Source organism: Oncorhynchus gorbuscha, linkage group LG09, assembly GCF_021184085.1.
Source record: "Oncorhynchus gorbuscha isolate QuinsamMale2020 ecotype Even-year linkage group LG09, OgorEven_v1.0, whole genome shotgun sequence".
In the NCBI taxonomy this organism is placed as follows: domain Eukaryota; kingdom Metazoa; phylum Chordata; class Actinopteri; order Salmoniformes; family Salmonidae; genus Oncorhynchus; species Oncorhynchus gorbuscha.
The window spans coordinates 98,848,163-98,872,608 of record NC_060181.1 but is presented as its reverse complement, the minus strand read 5'-3'; the positions used below and the strand labels follow the sequence as shown (position 1 = coordinate 98,872,608).

Genomic DNA, 24,446 nt, shown 5'->3' with positions numbered 1-24,446 from the left:
TAGTCTGGTCTAATACACTGAGTCTGATCTAATACACTGGTCTAATACACTGAGTCTGGTATAATACACTGGTCTAATACACTGAGTCTGATCTAATACACTGAGTCTGATATAATACACTGGTCTAATACACTGAGTCTGATCTAATACACTGATCTAATACACTTAGTCTGGTATAATACACTGGTCTAATACACTGAGTCTGATCTAATACACTTAGTCTGGTATAATACACTGGTCTAATACACTGAGTCTGGTATAATACACTGAGTCTGATATAATACACTGATCTAATACACTGATCTAATACACTTAGTCTGGTCTAATACACTGGTCTAATACACTGAGTCTGATCTAATACACTTAGTCTGATCTAATACACTGAGTCTGATATAATACACTGATTTAATACACTGATCTAATACACTGATCTAATACACTTAGTCTGGTATAATACACTGGTCTAATACACTGACTGAGTCTGATCTAATACACTGAGTCTGATCTAATACACTGAGTCTGATCTAATACACTGAGTCTGATATAATACACTGATATAATACACTGATTTAATACACTGATCTAATACACTGATCTAATACACTTAGTCTGGTATAATACACTGGTCTAATACACTGAGTCTGATCTAATACACTGAGTCTGATCTAATACACTGAGTCTGATCTAATACACTGAGTCTGATATAATACACTGATATAATACACTGATTTAATACACTGATCTAATACACTGATCTAATACACTTAGTCTGGTATAATACACTGGTCTAATACACTTAGTTTGATCTAATACACTGATATAATACACTGATTTAATACAATGATCTAATACACTGATCTAATACACTTAGTCTGGTGTAATACACTGATCTAATACACTGAGTCTGATATAATACACTTAGTCTGGTATAATACACTGGTCTAATACACTTAGTCTGGTCTAATACACTGAGTCTGGTCTAATACACTTACACTGGTCTAATACACTGAGTCTGATATAATACACTTAGTCTGGTCTAATACACTGATCTAATACACTGGTCTAATACACTGGTCTAATACACTGATCTAATACACTTAGTCTGGTCTAATACACTGAGTCTGGTATAATACACTGGTCTAATACACTTAGTCTGATCTAATACACTGGTCTAATACACTTAGTCTGGTCTAATACACTGGTCTAATACACTTAGTCTGGTCTAATACACTGTGTCTGGTATAATACACTGGTCTAATACACTTAGTCTGGTATAATACACTGATCTAATACACTGGTCTAATACACTTAGTCTGGTCTAATACACTGATCTAATACACTGAGTCTGATATAATACACTGATTTAATACACTGATCTAATACACTGATCTAATACACTTAGTCTGGTATAATACACTGGTCTAATACACTGAGTCTGATCTAATACACTGAGTCTGATCTAATACACTGAGTCTGATCTAATACACTGAGTCTGATCTAATACACTGGTCTAATACACTTAGTCTGGTATAATACACTGGTCTAATACACTGAGTCTGATCTAATACACTGAGTCTGATCTAATACACTGAGTCTGATCTAATACACTGAGTCTGATCTAATACACTGAGTCTGATATAATACACTGAGTCTGATATAATACACTGATTTAATACACTGATTTAATACACTGATCTAATACACTGATCTAATACACTGATCTAATACACTGATCTAATACACTGATCTAATACACTGAGTCTGGTATAATACACTGAGTCTGGTATAATACACTGGTCTAATACACTGAGTCTGGTATAATACACTGGTCTAATACACTGAGTCTGGTATAATACACTGGTCTAATACACTGAGTCTGATCTAATACACTGATCTAATACACTGATCTAATACACTGATCTAATACACTGATCTAATACACTGATCTAATACACTGAGTCTGGTATAATACACTGAGTCTGGTATAATACACTGGTCTAATACACTGAGTCTGGTATAATACACTGGTCTAATACACTGAGTCTGGTATAATACACTGGTCTAATACACTGAGTCTGATCTAATACACTGATCTAATACACTGACTCTGGTATAATACACTGGTCTAATACACTGAGTCTGATCTAATACACTGATCTAATACACTGAGTCTGGTATAATACACTGGTCTAATACACTGAGTCTGATCTAATACACTGATCTAATACACTTAGTCTGGTATAATACACTGGTCTAATACACTGAGTCTGATCTAATACACTGGTCTAATACACTGAGTCTGATCTAATACACTGAGTCTGATATAATACACTGATCTAATACACTGATCTAATACACTGGTCTAATACACTGAGTCTGGTATAATACACTGGTCTAATACACTTAGTCTGGTATAATACACTCAGTCTGATCTAATACACTGGTCTAATACACTGAGTCTGGTATAATACACTGGTCTAATACACTGAGTCTGATCTAATACACTTAGTCTGATCTAATACACTTAGTCTGATCTAATACACTTAGTCTGATCTAATACACTGAGTCTGATATAATACACTGATCTAATACACTTAGTCTGATCTAATACACTGAGTCTGATCTAATACACTGGTCTAATACACTGAGTCTGGTATAATACACTGGTCTAATACACTGAGTCTGATCTAATACACTGAGTCTGATATAATACACTGGTCTAATACACTGAGTCTGATCTAATACACTGATCTAATACACTTAGTCTGGTATAATACACTGGTCTAATACACTGAGTCTGATCTAATACACTTAGTCTGGTATAATACACTGGTCTAATACACTGAGTCTGGTATAATACACTGAGTCTGATATAATACACTGATCTAATACACTGATCTAATACACTTAGTCTGGTCTAATACACTGGTCTAATACACTGAGTCTGATCTAATACACTTAGTCTGATCTAATACACTGAGTCTGATCTAATACACTGAGTCTGACCTAATACACTGAGTCTGATCTAATACACTTAGTCTGGTATAATACACTTAGTCTGATCTAATACAATTAGTCTGATCTAATACACTTAGTCTGATCTAATACACTTAGTCTGGTCTAATGCACAGTCTGATCTAATACACTGGTCTAATACACTTAGTCTGATCTAATACACTGAGTCTGATCTAATACACTGGTCTAATACACTTAGTCTGGTATAATACACTGGTCTAATACACTGAGTCTGATCTAATACACTGATCTAATACACTGATCTAATACACTGAGTCTGATCTAATACACTGATCTAATACACTGATCTAATACACTTAGTCTGGTATAATACACTGGTCTAATACACTGAGTCTGATCTAATACACTGAGTCTGATCTAATACACTGAGTCTGATCTAATACACTGAGTCTGATCTAATACACTGGTCTAATACACTTAGTCTGGTATAATACACTGGTCTAATACACTGAGTCTGATCTAATACACTGAGTCTGATCTAATACACTGAGTCTGATATAATACACTGATTTAATACACTGATCTAATACACTGATCTAATACACTTAGTCTGGTATAATACACTGGTCTAATACACTGAGTCTGATCTAATACACTGATCTAATACACTTAGTCTGGTATAATACACTGGTCTAATACACTGAGTCTGATCTAATACACTGGTCTAATACACTGAGTCTGATCTAATACACTGAGTCTGATATAATACACTGATCTAATACACTGATCTAATACACTGGTCTAATACACTGAGTCTGGTATAATACACTGGTCTAATACACTTAGTCTGGTATAATACACTCAGTCTGATCTAATACACTGGTCTAATACACTGAGTCTGGTATAATACACTGGTCTAATACACTGAGTCTGATCTAATACACTTAGTCTGATCTAATACACTTAGTCTGATCTAATACACTGAGTCTGATATAATACACTGATCTAATACACTTAGTCTGGTATAATACACTGAGTCTGATCTAATACACTGGTCTAATACACTGAGTCTGGTATAATACACTGGTCTAATACACTGAGTCTGATCTAATACACTGAGTCTGATATAATACACTGGTCTAATACACTGAGTCTGATCTAATACACTGATCTAATACACTTAGTCTGGTATAATACACTGGTCTAATACACTGAGTCTGATCTAATACACTTAGTCTGGTATAATACACTGGTCTAATACACTGAGTCTGGTATAATACACTGAGTCTGATATAATACACTGATCTAATACACTGATCTAATACACTTAGTCTGGTCTAATACACTGGTCTAATACACTGAGTCTGATCTAATACACTTAGTCTGATCTAATACACTGAGTCTGATCTAATACACTGAGTCTGATCTAATACACTGAGTCTGATCTAATACACTGAGTCTGATCTAATACACTTAGTCTGGTATAATACACTTAGTCTGATCTAATACAATTAGTCTGATCTAATACACTTAGTCTGATCTAATACACTTAGTCTGGTCTAATGCACTTAGTCTGATCTAATACACTGGTCTAATACACTTAGTCTGATCTAATACACTGAGTCTGATCTAATACACTGGTCTAATACACTTAGTCTGGTCTAATACACTGGTCTAATACACTGAGTCTGATCTAATACACTTAGTCTGATCTAATACACTGAGTCTGATCTAATACACTTAGTCTGATCTAATACACTGAGTCTGATCTAATACACTGAGTCTGATCTAATACACTGAGTCTGATCTAATACACTTAGTCTGGTATAATACACTTAGTCTGATCTAATACACTTAGTCTGATCTAATACACTTAGTCTGATCTAATACACTTAGTCTGGTCTAATGCACTTAGTCTGATCTAATACACTGGTCTAATACACTTAGTCTGATCTAATACACTGAGTCTGATCTAATACACTGGTCTAATACACTTAGTCTGGTATAATACACTGGTCTAATACACTGAGTCTGATCTAATACACTGATCTAATACACTGATATAATACACTGATTTAATACACTGATCTAATACACTGATCTAATACACTTAGTCTGGTATAATACACTGGTCTAATACACTGAGTCTGATCTAATACACTGAGTCTGATCTAATACACTGAGTCTGATCTAATACACTGAGTCTGATCTAATACACTGGTCTAATACACTTAGTCTGGTATAATACACTGGTCTAATACACTGAGTCTGATCTAATACACTGAGTCTGATCTAATACACTGAGTCTGATATAATACACTGATTTAATACACTGATCTAATACACTGATCTAATACACTTAGTCTGGTATAATACACTGGTCTAATACACTGAGTCTGATCTAATACACTGATCTAATACACTGATCTAATACACTGATCTAATACACTGATCTAATACACTGGTCTAATACACTGAGTCTGGTATAATACACTGGTCTAATACACTGAGTCTGATCTAATACACTGATCTAATACACTGACTCTGGTATAATACACTGGTCTAATACACTGAGTCTGATCTAATACACTGATCTAATACACTGAGTCTGGTATAATACACTGGTCTAATACACTGAGTCTGATCTAATACACTGATCTAATACACTTAGTCTGGTATAATACACTGGTCTAATACACTGAGTCTGATCTAATACACTGGTCTAATACACTGAGTCTGATATAATACACTGATCTAATACACTGATCTAATACACTGGTCTAATACACTGAGTCTGGTATAATACACTGGTCTAATACACTTAGTCTGGTATAATACACTCAGTCTGATCTAATACACTGGTCTAATACACTGAGTCTGGTATAATACACTGGTCTAATACACTGAGTCTGATCTAATACACTTAGTCTGATCTAATACACTTAGTCTGATCTAATACACTGAGTCTGATATAATACACTGATCTAATACACTTAGTCTGGTATAATACACTGAGTCTGATCTAATACACTGGTCTAATACACTGAGTCTGGTATAATACACTGGTCTAATACACTGAGTCTGATCTAATACACTGAGTCTGATATAATACACTGGTCTAATACACTGAGTCTGATCTAATACACTGATCTAATACACTTAGTCTGGTATAATACACTGGTCTAATACACTGAGTCTGATCTAATACACTTAGTCTGGTATAATACACTGGTCTAATACACTGAGTCTGGTATAATACACTGAGTCTGATATAATACACTGATCTAATACACTGATCTAATACACTTAGTCTGGTCTAATACACTGGTCTAATACACTGAGTCTGATCTAATACACTTAGTCTGATCTAATACACTGAGTCTGATCTAATACACTGAGTCTGATCTAATACACTGAGTCTGATCTAATACACTGAGTCTGATCTAATACACTTAGTCTGGTATAATACACTGGTCTAATACACTGAGTCTGATCTAATACACTGAGTCTGATATAATACACTGGTCTAATACACTGAGTCTGATCTAATACACTGATCTAATACACTTAGTCTGGTATAATACACTGGTCTAATACACTGAGTCTGATCTAATACACTTAGTCTGGTATAATACACTGGTCTAATACACTGAGTCTGGTATAATACACTGAGTCTGATATAATACACTGATCTAATACACTGATCTAATACACTTAGTCTGGTCTAATACACTGGTCTAATACACTGAGTCTGATCTAATACACTTAGTCTGATCTAATACACTGAGTCTGATCTAATACACTGAGTCTGATCTAATACACTGAGTCTGATCTAATACACTGAGTCTGATCTAATACACTTAGTCTGGTCTAATACACTTAGTCTGATCTAATACACTTAGTCTGATCTAATACACTTAGTCTGATCTAATACACTTAGTCTGGTCTAATGCACTTAGTCTGATCTAATACACTGGTCTAATACACTTAGTCTGATCTAATACACTACACTGAGTCTGATCTAATACACTGGTCTAATACACTTAGTCTGGTATAATACACTGGTCTAATACACTGAGTCTGATCTAATACACTGAGTCTGATCTAATACACTGAGTCTGATCTAATACACTGAGTCTGATATAATACACTGATTTAATACACTGATCTAATACACTGATCTAATACACTTAGTCTGGTATAATACACTGGTCTAATACACTGAGTCTGATCTAATACACTGAGTCTGATCTAATACACTGAGTCTGATCTAATACACTGGTCTAATACACTTAGTCTGGTATAATACACTGGTCTAATACACTGAGTCTGATCTAATACACTGAGTCTGATCTAATACACTGAGTCTGATCTAATACACTGAGTCTGATATAATACACTGATTTAATACACTGATCTAATACACTGATCTAATACACTTAGTCTGGTATAATACACTGGTCTAATACACTGAGTCTGATCTAATACACTGAGTCTGATCTAATACACTGAGTCTGATCTAATACACTGAGTCTGATATAATACACTGATATAATACACTGATTTAATACACTGATCTAATACACTGATCTAATACACTTAGTCTGGTATAATACACTGGTCTAATACACTGAGTCTGATCTAATACACTGAGTCTGATATAATACACTGATATAATACACTGATTTAATACACTAATCTAATACACTGATCTAATACACTTAGTCTGGTATAATACACTGGTCTAATACACTTAGTTTGATCTAATACACTGATATAATACACTGATTTATTACAATGATCTAATACACTGATCTAATACACTTAGTCTGGTGTAATACACTGATCTAATACACTGAGTCTGATATAATACACTTAGTCTGGTATAATACACTGGTCTAATACACTTAGTCTGGTCTAATACACTGAGTCTGATATAATACACTTAGTCTGGTCTAATACACTGATCTAATACACTGGTCTAATACACTGGTCTAATACACTGATCTAATACACTTAGTCTGGTCTAATACACTGAGTCTGGTATAATACACTGGTCTAATACACTTAGTCTGATCTAATACACTGGTCTAATACACTTAGTCTGGTCTAATACACTGGTCTAATACACTTAGTCTGGTCTAATACACTGCGTCTGGTATAATACACTGGTCTAATACACTTAGTCTGGTATAATACACTGATCTAATACACTGGTCTAATACACTTAGTCTGGTCTAATACACTGGTCTAATACACTTAGTCTGATCTGATACACTGAGTCTGATATAATACACTGATCTAATACACTGGTCTAATACACTTAGTCTGATCTGATACACTGGTCTAATACACTTAGTCTGGTCTAATACACTTAGTCTGGTCTAATACACTTAGTCTGGTCTAATACACTGATCGAATACACTTAGTCTGATATAATACACTGATCTAATCCACTTAGTCTGATATAATACACTGATATAATACACTGGTCTAATACACTTAGTCTGATCTAATACACTTAGTCTGATCTAATACACTTAGTCTGATCTAATACACTTAGTCTGATCTAATACACTTAGTCTTGTCTAATACACTGATCTAATACACTTAGTCTGATATAATACACTGATCTAATCCACTTAGTCTGATATAATACACTGATATAATACACTGGTCTAATACACTGATCTAATACACTTAGTCTGATATAATACACTGATCTAATCCACTTAGTCTGATATAATACACTGATCTGATACACTGGTCTAATGCACTTAGTCTGATCTAATACACTGGTCTAATGCACTTAGTCTGATCTAATACACTGGTCTAATGCACTTAGTCTGATCTAATACACTTAGTCTGATCTAATACACTTAGTCTGATCTAATGCACTTAGTCTGATCTAATACACTGATCTAATACACTTAGTCTGGTCTAATGCACTTAGTCTGATCTAATACACTGGTCTAATACACTTAGTCTGATCTAATGCACTTAGTCTGATCTAATACACTGATCTAATACACTTAGTCTGATCTAATACACTGGTCTAATACACTTAGTCTGATCTAATGCACTTAGTCTGATCTAATACACTTAGTCTGATCTAATGCACTTAGTCTGATCTAATGCACTTAGTCTGATCTAATGCACTTAGTCTGATCTAATGCACTTAGTCTGATCTAATACACTTAGTCTGATGCACTTAGTCTGATCTAATACACTGGTCTAATACACTGGTCTAATACACTTAGTCTGATCTAATGCACTTAGTCTGATCTAATACACTGATCTAATACACTTAGTCTGATCTAATACACTGGTCTAATACACTTAGTCTGATCTAATGCACTTAGTCTGATCTAATACACTGGTCTAATACACTTAGTCTGATCTAATACACTTAGTCTGATCTGATACACTGGTCTAATACACTGGTCTAATACACTTAGTCTGATCTAATACACTTAGTCTGATCTAATACACTTAGTCTGATCTAATACACTGGTCTAATACACTTAGTCTGATCTAATACACTTAGTCTGATCTAATATACTTAGTCTGATCTAATACACTTAGTCTGATCTAATACACTTAGTCTGATCTAATGCACTTAGTCTGATCTAATACACTGATCTAATACACTTAGTCTGATCTAATACACTTAGACTGATCTAATACACTTAGTCTGATCTAATGCACTTAGTCTGATCTAATGCACTTAGTCTGATCTAATACACTGATCTAATACACTTAGTCTGATCTAATACACTTAGACTGATCTAATACACTTAGTCTGATCTAATACACTTAGTCTGATCTAATGCACTTAGTCTGATCTAATACACTGATCTAATACACTTAGTCTGGTCTAATGCACTTAGTCTGATCTAATACACTTAGTCTGATCTAATACACTTAGTCTGATCTAATACACTTAGTCTGGTCTAATACACTGGTCTAATACACTTAGTCTGATCTGATACACTGAGTCTGGTCTAATACACTTAGTCTGATCTGATACACTGGTCTAATACACTTAGTCTGATCTAATACACTGGTCTAATGCACTTAGTCTGATCTAATACACTGGTCTAATGCACTTAGTCTGATCTAATACACTTAGTCTGATCTAATGCACTTAGTCTGATCTGATAATTGAGTCTGATCTAATGGCTGATGTCGTCTCATCTGACCCTGTGGTGTGTCCCTCCCCTGGCCAGCTGCACCCAGACACTCAGAGACCTGGAGGAAGCGATAAACACATGGCTGCTGTCAGCTACAACAGCAGGACAGGTAAAGAAAGCCCCAGCAGCTGTTAACCTTCTGCTAGGTCAGTATCTGGATCTGCAAGGACCTCAACTATACACACTCTGCTTGTTGCACCAGTGGAGATACCAAGACAGGAGGAAGGGAAGGAGGTGAGGAGGGAGGAAGCTGAGGAGAAGTCTACAACAAGGAAGAGGAGCCAGGATCGGGAAAAGCCAGGTCCACAGAGGAGTGGGGTATCCTCCTTACCTACCACAGAAGAAGAAGAGACCCAAAACATCAACCCCCACAAACCTTCACAGCCCATCCCCACAGGCCACTCTACAGAATGGGCCTTCTCTCAGAACAGAAGTCCCAAACACTCAGAGGGACCCCTTACACCCAGTGGGTGAGTGAAAGAGACTGTATCCCACATAGCATCCTACGCCCTACATAGTGTACTGCTGTTGACCCATTTGGGACAGACCTTAATCGGGTCCTGTCCATTCTATCTCAGATCTACTATCTGGGCTGCAGGTTGACAGGGTCCTGCATAGCAGTTATAGGTCATAGGTCACAGTGTAAAGCTCCACAGAGTTCTAGTCCTCATTCATATCCTGTCTAATTGCTGTTTGCATTCCTTCTCCTTCTCCTTCTCCCCTCCTTCTCTCTCCCTCCCTCCCTCAGCCCCTCTCCCCTGTCCACCCCATCTCTCCCTCCCTCTGTCTCTCCTTCTCTCTCCCTCTGTCTCTCCCTCCTCTCCCTTCTCATCAGTGCCTGCCTCGAGTATCTCCATCTTTATCGATCATTAACTTTTATCCTGCTTCATCTCTCTTTTTTAGCAGGAAAAGAGGCCATTCTAAGAAAACAAACGTGACAGTAGATGAGCAGAATCCACAGCAGGCAGAGGGACAGACACAGGAAACAGGGGAACAAGCCAGCAGAGAGAAGGACACATTGAATAAAGAGGTGGGATCCCAGGACTCTCCTACTGTACAGAAAATGGTACGTCATGGTGTTCAAATCTAATTTCATTGGTCACATACACGCAAATAAGAATTTGTTCTTGAACTGACTTGCCTAGTTAAGTAAGATTATATACAAGTGAAATGCTTCTAGTTCCGATAATATCACAATAATATCTAACAAGTAATATCTAACAATTACACAACAACTACCCAATACACACAAATCTAAGTAAAGGAATGGAATAAGAATATATAAATATAAATATATGGACGAGCAATGACAGAGCGGCATAGACCAAGATACAGTAGGATAGTATAGAATACAGTATATACATATGAGATGAGTAATGCATAGACTAAGATACAGTAGGATAGTATAGAATACAGTATATACATATGAGATGAGTAATGCATAGACTAAGATACAGTAGAATAGTATATAATACAGTATATACATATGAGATGAGTAATGTATAGACTAAGATACAGTAGAATAGTATAGAATACAGTATATACATATGAGATGAGTAATGCATAGACTAAGATACAGTAGAATAGTATAGAATACAGTATATACATATGAGATGAGTAATGCATAGACTAAGATACAGTAGGATAGTATAGAATACAGTATATACATATGAGATGAGTAATGCATAGACTAAGATACAGTAGGATAGTATAGAATAGAGTATATACATATGAGATGAGTAATGTATAGACTAAGATACAGTAGAATAGTATAGAATACAGTATATACATATGAGATGAGTAATGCATAGACTAAGATACAGTAGATGTTGTAACATAATACTGTAGTTTAATACCCCCCCTGTATCAACACATAATACTGTAGTTTAATACCCCCCCCCTGTATCAACACATAATACTGTAGTTTAATACCCCCCCCCCTGTATCAACACATAATACTGTAGTTTAATACCCCCCCTGTATCAACACATAATACTGTAGTTTAATACCCCCCCCTGTATCAACACATAATACTGTAGTTTAATACCCCCCCCTGTATCAACACATAATACTGTAGTTTAATACCCCCCCTGTATCAACACATAATACTGTAGTTTAATACCCCCCCCCTGTATCAACACATAATACTGTAGTTTAATACCCCCCTGTATCAACACATAATACTGTAGTTTAATACCCCCCCCCCTATCAACACATAATACTGTAGTTTAATACCCCCCCCCAACACATAATACTGTATCAACACATAATACTGTAGTTTAATACCCCCCCCCATGTATCAACACATAATACTGTAGTTTAATACCCCCCCCCCCCTGTATCAACACATAATACTGTAGTTTAATACCCCCCCCACCCCCTGTATCAACACATAATACTGTAGTTTAATACCCCCCTGTATCAACACATAATACTGTAGTTTAACACCCCCCCCTGTATCAACACATAATACTGTAGTTTAATACCCCCATGTATCAACACATAATACTGTAGTTTAATACCCCCCCTGTATAAACACATAATACTGTAGTTTAATACCCCCCTGTATAAACACATAATACTGTAGTTTAATACCCCCCCCCCCATGTATCAACACATAATACTGTAGTTTAATACCCCCCCCCTGTATCAACACATAATACTGTAGTTTAATACCCCCCTGTATCAACACATAATACTGTAGTTTAATACCCCCCCCCTGTATCAACACATAATACTGTAGTTTAAAACCCCTCCCTGTATCAACACATAATACTGTAGTTTAATACCCCCCCCCCCTGTATCAACACATAATACTGTAGTTTAATACCCCCTGTATCAACACATAATACTGTAGTTTAATACCCCCCCCTGTATCAACACATAATACTGTAGTTTAATACCCCCCCCTGTATCAACACATAATACTGTAGTTTAATACCCCCCCTGTATCAACACATAATACTGTAGTTTAATACCCCCCTGTATCAACACATAATACTGTAGTTTAATACCCCCCCCGTATAAACACATAATACTGTAGTTTAATACCCCCCTGTATCAACACATAATACTGTAGTTTAATACCCCCCTGTATCAACACATAATACTGTAGTTTAATACCCCCCCCTGTATCAACACATAATACTGTAGTTTAACAACCCCCCTGTATCAACACATAATACTGTAGTTTAATACCCCCCCCTGTATCAACACATAATACTGTAGTTTAATACCCCCCTGTATCCAACACATAATACTGTAGTTTAATACCCCCCCCCCCTGTATCAACACATAATACTGTAGTTTAATACCCCCCCCCCTGTATCAACACATAATACTGTAGTTTAATACCCCCCTGTATCAACACATAATACTGTAGTTTAATACCCCCCCCTGTATCAACACATAATACTGTAGTTTAATACCCCCCCCCCTGTATCAACACATAATACTGTAGTTTAATACCCCCCCCCTGTATCCAACACATAATACTGTAGTTTAATACCCCCCCCTGTATCAACACATAATACTGTAGTTTAATACCCCCCCCTGTATCAACACATAATACTGTAGTTTAATACCCCCCCTGTATCAACACATAATACTGTAGTTTAATACCCCCCCTGTATCAACACATAATACTGTAGTTTAATACCCCCCCTGTATCAACACATAATACTGTAGTTTAATACCCCCCTGTATCAACACATAATACTGTAGTTTAATACCCCCCCCCCCCCCTGTATCAACACATGATACTGTAGTTTAATACCCCCCCCTGTATCAACACATAATACTGTAGTTTAATACCCCCCCTGTATCAACACATAATACTGTAGTTTAATACCCCCCCCCCCTGTATCAACACATAATACTGTAGTTTAATACCCCTGTATCAACACATAATACTGTAGTTTAATACCCCCCCCCTGTATCAACACATAATACTGTAGTTTAATACCCCCCCTGTATCAACACATAATACTGTAGTTTAATACCCCCCCCCATGTATCAACACATAATACTGTAGTTTAATACCCCCCCTGTATCAACACATAATACTGTAGTTTAATACCCCCCCCCCATGTATCAACACATAATACTGTAGTTTAATACCCCCTGTATCAACACATAATACTGTAGTTTAATACCCCCCCCCCCCCATGTATCAACACATAATACTGTAGTTTAATACCCCCTGTATCAACACATAATACTGTAGTTTAATACCCCCCCCCGTATCAACACATAATACTGTAGTTTAATACCCCCCTGTATCAACACATAATACTGTAGTTTAATACCCCCCCCATCAACACATAATACTGTAGTTTAACAACCCCCCCTGTATCAACACATACTGTAGTTTATTAAAAACCCGAGGTGCAGCTTCATTGCTGTCAATCCTGTTTTCCAGAAAAAGAGAAAAGTGAATGAAGGGCAGGAGCAGGAAGTCCTCTCCAAGGAGGCGGGGAAGGTCTTGAGGAAGAAGAAAAAGGACCGGGTCAAAGATCAAGCTGAGTTTGTTGTCGGTGAGTATCTGTCTCTGTCAGGATGACCTGTTGAATGGAGCTGATATCTGATATGAATTACATCCCAAACACCCTATTCCCTATAGGTCCTGGTCTAGTGTAGTGCACTATAATAGGGAATAGGGAGCCATTTGGGACCCATGGTGTTTGAGACCCATCTCCACTGATTCCCTCCCTGTCTTATAGGAAAACCTAAAGGCCACGTGGACGTGGAGAGGACGAAGAAGACCAAAGAGACTAAAGGCCACATGGACGTGGAGAGGACGAAGAAGACCAAAGAGACTAAAGGCTTATCTGAGACGTCTACATCTGCTCTGAGTCCTGATGGAGATGTGAAGGACACCGAAGACGATAGTGCTGCACTAAACACACATGAAGAGGAACATAGTGACCTCGTCCAATCCCCGAGATCCCATCACAGCTCTATAAACAGGTGGGTTGGTTTTATCCAATCACAGCTCTATAAACAGATGGGTTGGTTTTATCCAATCACAGCACTGTAAACAGGTGGGTTGGTTTTATCCAATCACAGCTCTATAAACAGATGGTTTGGTTTTATCCAATCACAGCTCTATTAACAGGTGGGTTGGTTTTATCCAATCATAGCTCTATAAACAGGTGGGTTGGTTTTATCCAATCACAGCACTGTAAACAGGTGGGTTGGTTTTATCCAATCACAGCACTGTAAACAGGTGGGTTGGTTTTATCCAATCATAGCTCTATAAACAGATGGGTTGGTTTTATCCAATCATAGCTCTATAAACAGGTGGGTTGGTTTTATCCAATCACAGCTCTATAAACAGGTGGGTTGGTTTTATCCAATCATAGCTCTATAAACAGATGGGTTGGTTTTATCCAATCACAGCACTGTAAACAGGTGGGTTGGTTTTATCCAATCATAGCTCTATAAACAGATGGGTTGGTTTTATCCAATCACAGCACTGTAAACAGATGGGTTGGTTTTATCCAATCACAGCACTGTAAACAGGTGGGTTGGTTTTATCCAATCATAGCTCTGTAAACAGGTGGGTTGGTTTTATCCAATCATAGCTCTGTAAACACTTCCACTGTCTTCCAAGAGTTGCTGAATTCCCTTTTGTCTTCAGGAGCTCCTCATCCAATGGGCAGTCAGGTCAGAGTTCACACAGATCTAACTCCTGTGCGGACGAGGTTTTACCGTGCGGACAACGACGGTCCTCTCATGACCAACTGTCATCCTGCTCGGTTGTCATGACAGCAGAAACACAACCTTTAAATCTGGTCATATCTGACGCCAGCATCAGTACTGTGAGTATGGAGGACATAGTCTGCATTGGAAATGGCCCCTTATTCACTATATAGTGCACCACTATTGACTAGGGCCCCTAGTAAAATGACTCTAGTCAGAAGTAGTGCACTATGTAGGGAATATGACATCACTTCGGACAAACACATTCTCAACATTGTTTATACCCAATGTTATTTTGATATAGTAGTGACCTCAGTACAACACCTAGCGACTTCGTACAGAGGTTCAGACCTCTGGGCGTAACGGTTAAGTTGTTGGACTGATGGGTGCAGGGACCCGGTTTTGAGTCCTGGTCGGTGCTACCCTTGAATTCACTACATTATACATGATCTGTGGGTAATAAGGACAAGAACAGAGGAGAGGCAGCAGCCCATATGGAGCAACAGAAGAATGTGTTGGCTGAGAAGGCAGAGCGTCGCCGACTAGAGGTGGAGAGGAAGAGGAAGGAGAGAGAGGAGGAGAGGAGAAGGCTGCAGGAGCGGGAGGAAAGAGAGGAGTGCATGAGGCTGGAGCTGGAAGAGGAGCAGAATCAGAGAGCCGAGGAACTCAGGTACACTGTCTATTCTAACTCCCTGATATGGGCTGGGATGGGGCCTCAGCACCGCCTTCTAGTGGATATGATATAAATTACCTCTGAAATATGTGATGGGGCTCAGCACCGCCCTCTAGTGGATATGATATGAATTACCTCTGAAATATGTGGTGGGGCTCAGCACCGCCCTCTAGTGGATAGGATAAGAATTTCTCAGAGCTTTTCCTGGTCACTTGGACGAGGACCCAGAGCTTTTCCTGGTCACTTGGTCGGGGACCCAGAGCTTTTCCTGGTCACTTGGTCGAGGACCCAGGGCTTTTCCTGGTCACTGGGTCGAGGACTCAGAGCTTTTCCTGGTCACTTGGTCGAGGACCCAGGGCTTTTCCTGGTCACTTGGTCGAGGACCCAGGGCTTTTCCTGGTCACTTGGTCGAGGACCCAGGGCTTTTCCTGGTCACTTGGTCGAGGACTCAGGGCTTTTCCTGGTCACTTGGTCGAGGACTCAGAGCTTTTCCTGGTCACTTGGTCGAGGACCCAGAGCTTTTCCTGGTCACTTGGTCGAGGACTCAGGGCTTTTCCTGGTCACTTGGTCGAGGACTCAGGGCTTTTCCTGGTCACTTGTCCTCGGTCGAGGACTCAGGGCTTTTCCTGGTCACTTGGTCGAGGACCCAGAGCTTTTCCTGGTCACTTGGTCTAGGACGCAGAGCTTTTCCTGGTCACTTGGTCTAGGACGCAGAGCTTTTTCTGGTCACCTGGTCGGGGAAAACTTCTGGCACTATTAATGAGACACAGAGAAAGAGAATGTCATCAAGGCTGTTCCTACCAATCTTTTTGTAAAAGAGTGTAACAAAATGACTACCTAGGCGGCAGGATTAACTATGCAAGGGGGCATTAGAAATGACTACGGGGGGGTACAACTATATTGGCTTGCTGATCATACAGGATGGATAATAGTACAATAACACACAATGTGTTTGCAGCACGGCTGTCTTGCCACAAGAATACAGGCTACTGCACCGCTTTACAAACATGGACAATTCATAACCGTCTGGAGAAATTGCAAGTTAGGCTGCCTGTTCGTACCCAGATTCAGAAGATTTGCAGCCTCCTTGACGCTGTGCTGAACCTCCTCGTCTCTCCTTCCTCACGGAACTTGCTTGTAAGATCCCTCTGCAAATGCCAGTTGAATCAGCTTTCCTCCTGTGCTCCGTCTACGCTCACTGAACACATATTTTCAATGTTGAAAAAGAGTTCTTGCAAGTTGCCTTGGATGATCCAAAATGTTAGGCTCACAGTAGGCTTAGCTGTTAGAGGCCTGGAGTATTTATCCAAAATGCTCTGCATAACTTTAGTCCATTTTTTTTCTCCAGATCGGGCCATTTCAGTCTGTAGAAACTGGCGTGCAACAGTAAACTCAGCTTCCACAAAGTCTCCTGAGGTTAAGTCCAGCAGTGGTTTCACCTTTTCCATTAAGGATTCCTTCTCTGGGTGCAAGGCACACAGGGCCTCAACAAGTTGGCTGTTTGGTTGGTTAAATCGTGCTGACCTTTCTCCCAGTACAGCATCCAGAGTGCTGAAAAACAGTTTTATCCCTTTCATTATCCTCTTCTTGCTAACCCCTTGTTGTTTCACCACATATTCTATCAGATTACGACTCACTACTCTTTGCCTTGTGCTTGGAGCGGGGGTGTCCGTGTGCATGTATTTCCTTCCAGGAATATTCCAGCCACTCTCTGCCTTTAGACCAGTTTTCTCCCACAGTACAGGCGGGTTGGGTATCTTGGAGGCTGCAGGCCCCTCATTGGGTTGGCCACCAGGCTGCAAGACGGTTGTGCAGGTGCCTCTGCTACTGGGCTCAGCGGCTTTGGACTAGGTGATTAGGGTCGTCTCAGCGGCTTTGGACTAGGTGATTAGGGTCGTCTCAGCGGCCTTGGACTAGGTGATTAGGGTCGGCTCAGCGGCTTTGGCCTCTGTGGCAGACTTCTCCCCGCCACTTTGATCCGATGCTGCCATTGTGCCCTGGCGAAGCCACTTTCTAATATCCATCATGCTACCTACCTAACTGTTAACATTAGCTAAATTCCATCCAGCTGCACGGTAATTTTATTTTCCGGTAGTACGTAACTATTAAAACTAACCCACTTTTTGTTTTCAACTGGTAAATTGTGTATGACGTACATATGATGCATGCAAGGGAGTTTCATGAATGAAGCAACAAATTGGCTGGGCATGACGGAGTAGGTAGATTGTCGGACAGAATAGGGTTACAAAACTGATGGAGGACACTATTCCAACTAAGGGTCCCTCCTTGTGACGCCGGGCCTGGGCAGGTAGCCTAGCTGTTATTAAGAGCACTGGATCACTAACCGAAAGTTTGCCGATTTGAATCCCCGAGCCAACTTGTTGACAGATTTGTCAATGTGCCTTTGAGCAAGGCACTTAACTCTAGTTGCTCCTGTAAGTCGCTCTGGATAAGAGCGTCTGCTAAATTATTAAAATATAAATGTAAATGTTTTTCTATAGTAATGATCTCTTCCTGCAGGCTGAGGAGACTGGCTGAGGAGGAAGAGAGACAAAGGTTAGAGGAGAAGGAGACTGAGAGGAGAAGAAGGGAGCAGGCGGAGAAAGAGAGGGAGTGGAGGAAGAAGGAGCAGAAGAGACGACAGTTGGAGATGATTCAGAAGATCAGACAGGAGGAGGAGGAACGCAGGGCAGGTGAATGACTCCACACACACCTGTCCCAGGTATAAAGGGCGGTAGCTTACGGCCCCCGGCTGCTAAGCTTTTTTAGGAACTCAGTTGGGGTCTCAACTTATTACTGATAGTAAGAACAGTAGAATACAACAGGTGCTAAATCTGGTTGTGCATCTGCAGTTTTTTTCTTGGTATGTCACTCACTGACACTCACTCAAATAGCCACGTCAGCTAACAATTTTTAGATTGGTAGTTAGTCTAGCCAGCTATCTAAACTTGTAGTAATCATGGTCGTATACCGACCGGGGACGTGCCCAGGGGCACCAGGGGGCCCCCCATTGATTTTCTTAGCCATTAACTCAGATATCATAGTAACACAGCATAAGTCTTGTAGAATTGCAGGTATGTGGCTGTAGACCTTAAGGGAAGGGACGCCCCTTCAGTCACGCCCCTTCATTCACGCCCCTTCAGCCACGCCCCTTCAGCCACGCCCCTTCAGTCACGCCCCTTCAGTCACGCCCCTTCAGTCACGTCCCTGTAGACCCATGGCAAAATGAGTCGAGTTGCAGGAAATGAACATAAAAACTATCATTGTTCTCTCCGCCATCAAGAGTGGGGCCACTAAAACATTTTGCCACGAGGTACGGGGCCCCCCAAACAAATCTCGCTTAGGGCCCCCAAAAGGCTAGGGCCAGCCCTGCAAACACACACACACACAGACCTGAATATAACAAGTGTGTCCCCTCCACTCTACTACAGCTGAGTTGGAGCTGCAGCGACTAGAGGAGGCTATGAGTAAGGAAGAGGAGAGGAGGAGGCTGGCAGCGATGGAGGACCATGAGAAGAGGGAGTACCTGCAGAAACAGAAGGAGGAGGAAGAGGAGAGGAGGAAGGCAGTGGAGGAGAGAAAAAGCAGAGAGGAGGAGGCAGCGCAGTGGGCAAAAGAAGAGGCACGACTACAAGCTGAACTGTTTGCCAGGTATCTCAATCTCTTCTTCGTTGCTGTCCAATCCTTTAAAGCAGAAGGGACATGTAGTGCCAGTAGTTCCCTGAAAACATGACCCATGAGCATCAACATGTGAAGTGCATAGGAGCATGTCAAATTGGGTGTCAAATGAAAGCTAACATTTTTGGGAAATGAAGGCATAGATACATTGTCACCCATTTTCTATCTTCAAAATGGACAGTTCCACTGTAACAGAATTACTATTTGACTCAGATTTTCACTTTAAAATGTATGCCAAACAAAACTTAAAAGTTTTAAGAAACCAACTCTATACACAAGGACTACTTTGAACAATTTACACAGAACATTTCACAAAACCGCATTTACTGAAAGAACTGTGCAGATGTAAACTTTGTTAAAATAATTACAATAACATCTCCCTCAGTATTTTACATTTTCCAGAAACTCTTAAATGTCTGCTTCGAACTAAGATTCAAAGATGTCTTCAGAAAGAAGTGGGTTTCATCTATGACATGATACCTTGGGTTTTAATTGTTTTATTGGGTTTTTAAAACTACAATGGTGGATTTACATCAGGACCAGGGTGGTAGGCCTGGCTAACAGGGTCCAGGGTGGTAGGCTTGGCTAGGCTAACAGGGTCCAGGGTGGTAGGCCTGGCTAAGCTAACAGGGTCCAGGGTGGTAGGCCTGGCTAACAGGGTCCAGGGTGGTAGGCCTGGCTAGGCTACCACGGTCCAGGGTGGTAGGCCTGGCTAACAGGGTCCAGGGTGGTAGGCCTGGCTAAGCTAACAGGGTCCAGGGTGGTAGGCCTGGCTAACAGGGTCCAGGGTGGTAGGCCTGGCTAGGCTAACAGGGTCCAGGGTGGTAGGCCTGGCTAACAGGGTCCAGGGTGGTAGGCCTGGCTAACAGGGTCCAGGGTGGTAGGCCTGGCTAGGCTAACAGGGTCCAGGGTGGTAGGCCTGGCTAAGAGGTCCATAACATGAAGGTGTGTCAGTAAGAGGAAGTGGACAGGAGTGTATTCATTACGCCTATTCTGTTGCATTAAGTGCAATCTCCATTGCCTTGATTCATCACATCCTCTCGCCTCTCTCCTCAAAACCCATTGGATGAGAAGGTCAGAGGTCCCGCCCCTCTGACCTCATCCAAATTGGGTTTTGAGAAGGAGGCGAGAGGATGTGATGAATCAAGGCAATGGAGATTGTCCCCTAGAAAAGCATATATTTTTTGTCCCATCTCTTCATCCCTCTCTCCCGTCCACAGGCAGAGGGCTTTACTCGAGCAGCAGCTGCAGTTCAGGCGAGGCCTGCTGACGGAGGCCGGGGCTTTGGGACAGACTCAGGACATCTCTCGAGCTTGGGTCTACTCTTACTTTCAGCTCATACAACTACTGGGGCTGGCTGAGGTCCCCACAGCACAGGAAGACTCACCCAAAGACATGTCCGAGAATGTAAGGGGAAAACGAGGGGATGTGGCTGACCAGCAAACCAGTGTTGAATTTCCAAATGGGTTAAAATGAGGTTATGTTTAAGGAAAGGGTACGTTTAGGTCGGGCTGTCAATGGGATGCTAGTCAGTCACGTCGCTTCAGTCACGTCCTTCAGTCCCTTTAGTCACTTCCATTCAGTCACTTCCCTTCAGTCCCTTCAGTCACTGTCTATTATCTATCCTTTACCCCTACCTACAGTATACTGCTGTTACTGTCTATTATCTATCCTTTACCCCTACCTACAGTATACTGCTGTTACTATTATCTATCCTTTACCCCTTCAGTCACTTCCCTTCAGTCCCTGTCAGTCACTATCCTTTACCCCTACCTACAGTATCTATTATCTATCCTCTTACCTACAGTATACCTGTCTACCTTTACAGTATACTGCTGTTACTGTCTATTATCTATCCTTTACCCCTACCTACAGTATACTGCTGTTACTATTATCTATCCTTTACCCCTACCTACAGTATACTGCTGTTACTGTCTATTATCTATCCTTTACCCCTACCTACAGTATACTGCTGTTACTGTCTATTATCTATCCTTTACCCCTACCTACAGTATACTGCTGTTATTATCTATCTGTCTATTATCTATCCTCTACCTACCTACAGTATACTGCTGTCTATTATCTATCCTTTACCTCTACCTACAGTATACTGCTGTCTATTATCTATCCTTTACCTCTACCTACAGTATACTGCTGTCTATTATCTATCCTTTATCCCTACCTACAGTATACTGCTGTTACTGTCTATTATCTATCCTACCTACAGTATACTGCTGTTACTGTCTATTATCTATCCTCTACCTCTACCTACAGTATACTGCTACTATCCTTTACCCTACCTACAGTATGACTATCCTCTACCTCTACCTACAGTATACTACTGTCTATTATCTATCCTTTACCCCTACCTACAGTATACTGCTGTCTATTATCTATCCTTTACCTCTACCTACAGTATACTGTATGATCTATCTTCCTGAAGTACCCCCTCTGCACATTGACTTGATACTGGTACTCCCTGTATTCATGTTCTTTTTATTCCTTATTCACTGTATTGTCACTATTTCAATTGTATTTTTTATTTTTAACTCTGCATTGTTGGAAAAGGACCTGTAAGTAACCATTTCACTGTTTGAATACAGCTGTCGTTTATGAAGCATGTGACTAATAACATTAGATTAGATATATTGACTAGTTGGCACCACTTCCTGCTAAAACACTTCCTGCTTTACTCTGATTGGACATACTAACACAGCACTGTCCTTTCTGTCCACCCACTTCTTCTTGATTTGATTGGTTGCTTTTCCTTCTCAGGTTTGATGGGGTTGGTGAGAAAGTAAAGGATTGTCGTTCAATGAAACGTCTCATTCAAGGACATGTGACAGGAAGTAGGACCCCTACTGATAGTAATAACAATATCATAGTAATACAATATCATAACAACAAAAAAACGCAGCAATTTAAAAAAAAAACACAATAAAAATGAAGTTGAAAAAGCCTATTGCACATGTTTTTATTTAATACAAAAATGTAGAATATACAGATTAGTTGAAACAAATACATAAACATTATAAATGTACTATAAACGTGTTGAAAAACAATGTGCAACCAACCCAGTGACAAAGACATTCTCTATTGTCAATCTGCTGTTTTATACAGTATCCATAGAAGTCCACAGGAGCAGTCTATATATGCTTCCCAAATGGCATCCGATTCCCTACATAGTGCACTACTTTTGGCCAGAGCCTTACGGCACTATATAGGGAATAGGGTTCCATTTTGGATGCATGTTATTACTGATCGTTAGATCAATCCATTTTCTTCTTCTCTCTTCTCTTACAGTTTTAAGACCTCTCTTTAACCTGATCTCACATCGACTTCACTAGGTGATTATTGTATAACCTTGTAAAAAAGTGCCTCAACAAATATAACGGACCAGCATATACAGTGCATTCTGAACGTTTCCAAACCACTTCCACATTTTGTTACGTTACAGTCTTACGCTAAAATTAATTCAATCGTTTTTTCCCCCTCATCAATCTACACACAATATCCCATAATGACAAAGCAAAAAAAGGTTTTTCAGAAATGTTTGCAAAAAATAAATACAACTGAAATATCCCATTTACATAAATATTCAGACCTTTTACTCAGTACTTTTTTGAAGCACCTTTGCAAAATATTAATAACAATGATGATGGAAACCTTCGATGCTGCAGATATTTTAGAACCCTTCCCCAGACATTTTTTAGAACTCTTCCCCAGACATTTTTTACATTTACATTTAAGTCATTTAGCAGACGCTCTTATCCAGAGCGACTTACAAATTGGTGCATTCACCTTATGACATTTTAGAACCCTTCTCCAGACATTTTTTAGAACCCTTCCCCAGACATTTTTTAGAACCCTTCCCCAGACATTTTTTAGAACCCTTCTCCAGACATTTTTTAGAAGCCTTCCCCAGACATGTGTTTAGAACCCTTCTCCAGACATTTTTAGAACCCTTCCCCAGACATTTGCCTTGACACAATCCTGTCTATAAACAGGTGTCAATCAATTGAATTTACCACAGGACCAATCAAGTAGTAGAAACATCTTAAAGGATGATCAATGTAAACAGGATGCGCCTGAGCTCAATTTCGAGTCTCAAAGCAAAGGGTCTGAATACTTATGTAAATAAGGTCTAATAAGGTATATTTGAAATAAATGTGCAAAAACTTCTAAAAACCTGTTTTTGCTTTGTCATTATGGGGTACTGTGTG

General features: G+C 39.7%; 1 protein-coding gene across 2 annotated transcripts in view; it reads left to right on the top strand.

Moving 5' to 3' along the window:
• Positions 1-23,176, top strand: part of LOC124044309 (trichohyalin) — an 80,694-nt gene extending 57,518 nt beyond the window's left edge. Inside the window, exons 6-16 of one of the 2 annotated variants that reach the window (XM_046363963.1) lie at positions 10,206-10,278; positions 10,372-10,639; positions 11,073-11,235; positions 14,590-14,704; positions 14,891-15,137; positions 15,811-15,991; positions 16,337-16,542; positions 19,066-19,238; positions 19,977-20,196; positions 21,444-21,630; positions 22,999-23,176. In XM_046363963.1, the coding sequence (XP_046219919.1) occupies positions 10,206-10,278; positions 10,372-10,639; positions 11,073-11,235; positions 14,590-14,704; positions 14,891-15,137; positions 15,811-15,991; positions 16,337-16,542; positions 19,066-19,238; positions 19,977-20,196; positions 21,444-21,630; positions 22,999-23,004 (1,839 nt within the window). In that variant the 3' untranslated portion in view covers positions 23,005-23,176. Of the gene's footprint in view, positions 1-10,205; positions 10,279-10,371; positions 10,640-11,072; positions 11,236-14,589; positions 14,705-14,890; positions 15,138-15,810; positions 15,992-16,336; positions 16,543-19,065; positions 19,239-19,976; positions 20,197-21,443; positions 21,882-22,998 lie in introns of those variants that run through there. The other variant, XM_046363962.1, reaches the window with a different exon arrangement.
• The last annotated feature ends 1,270 nt before the right edge of the window (positions 23,177-24,446 follow it).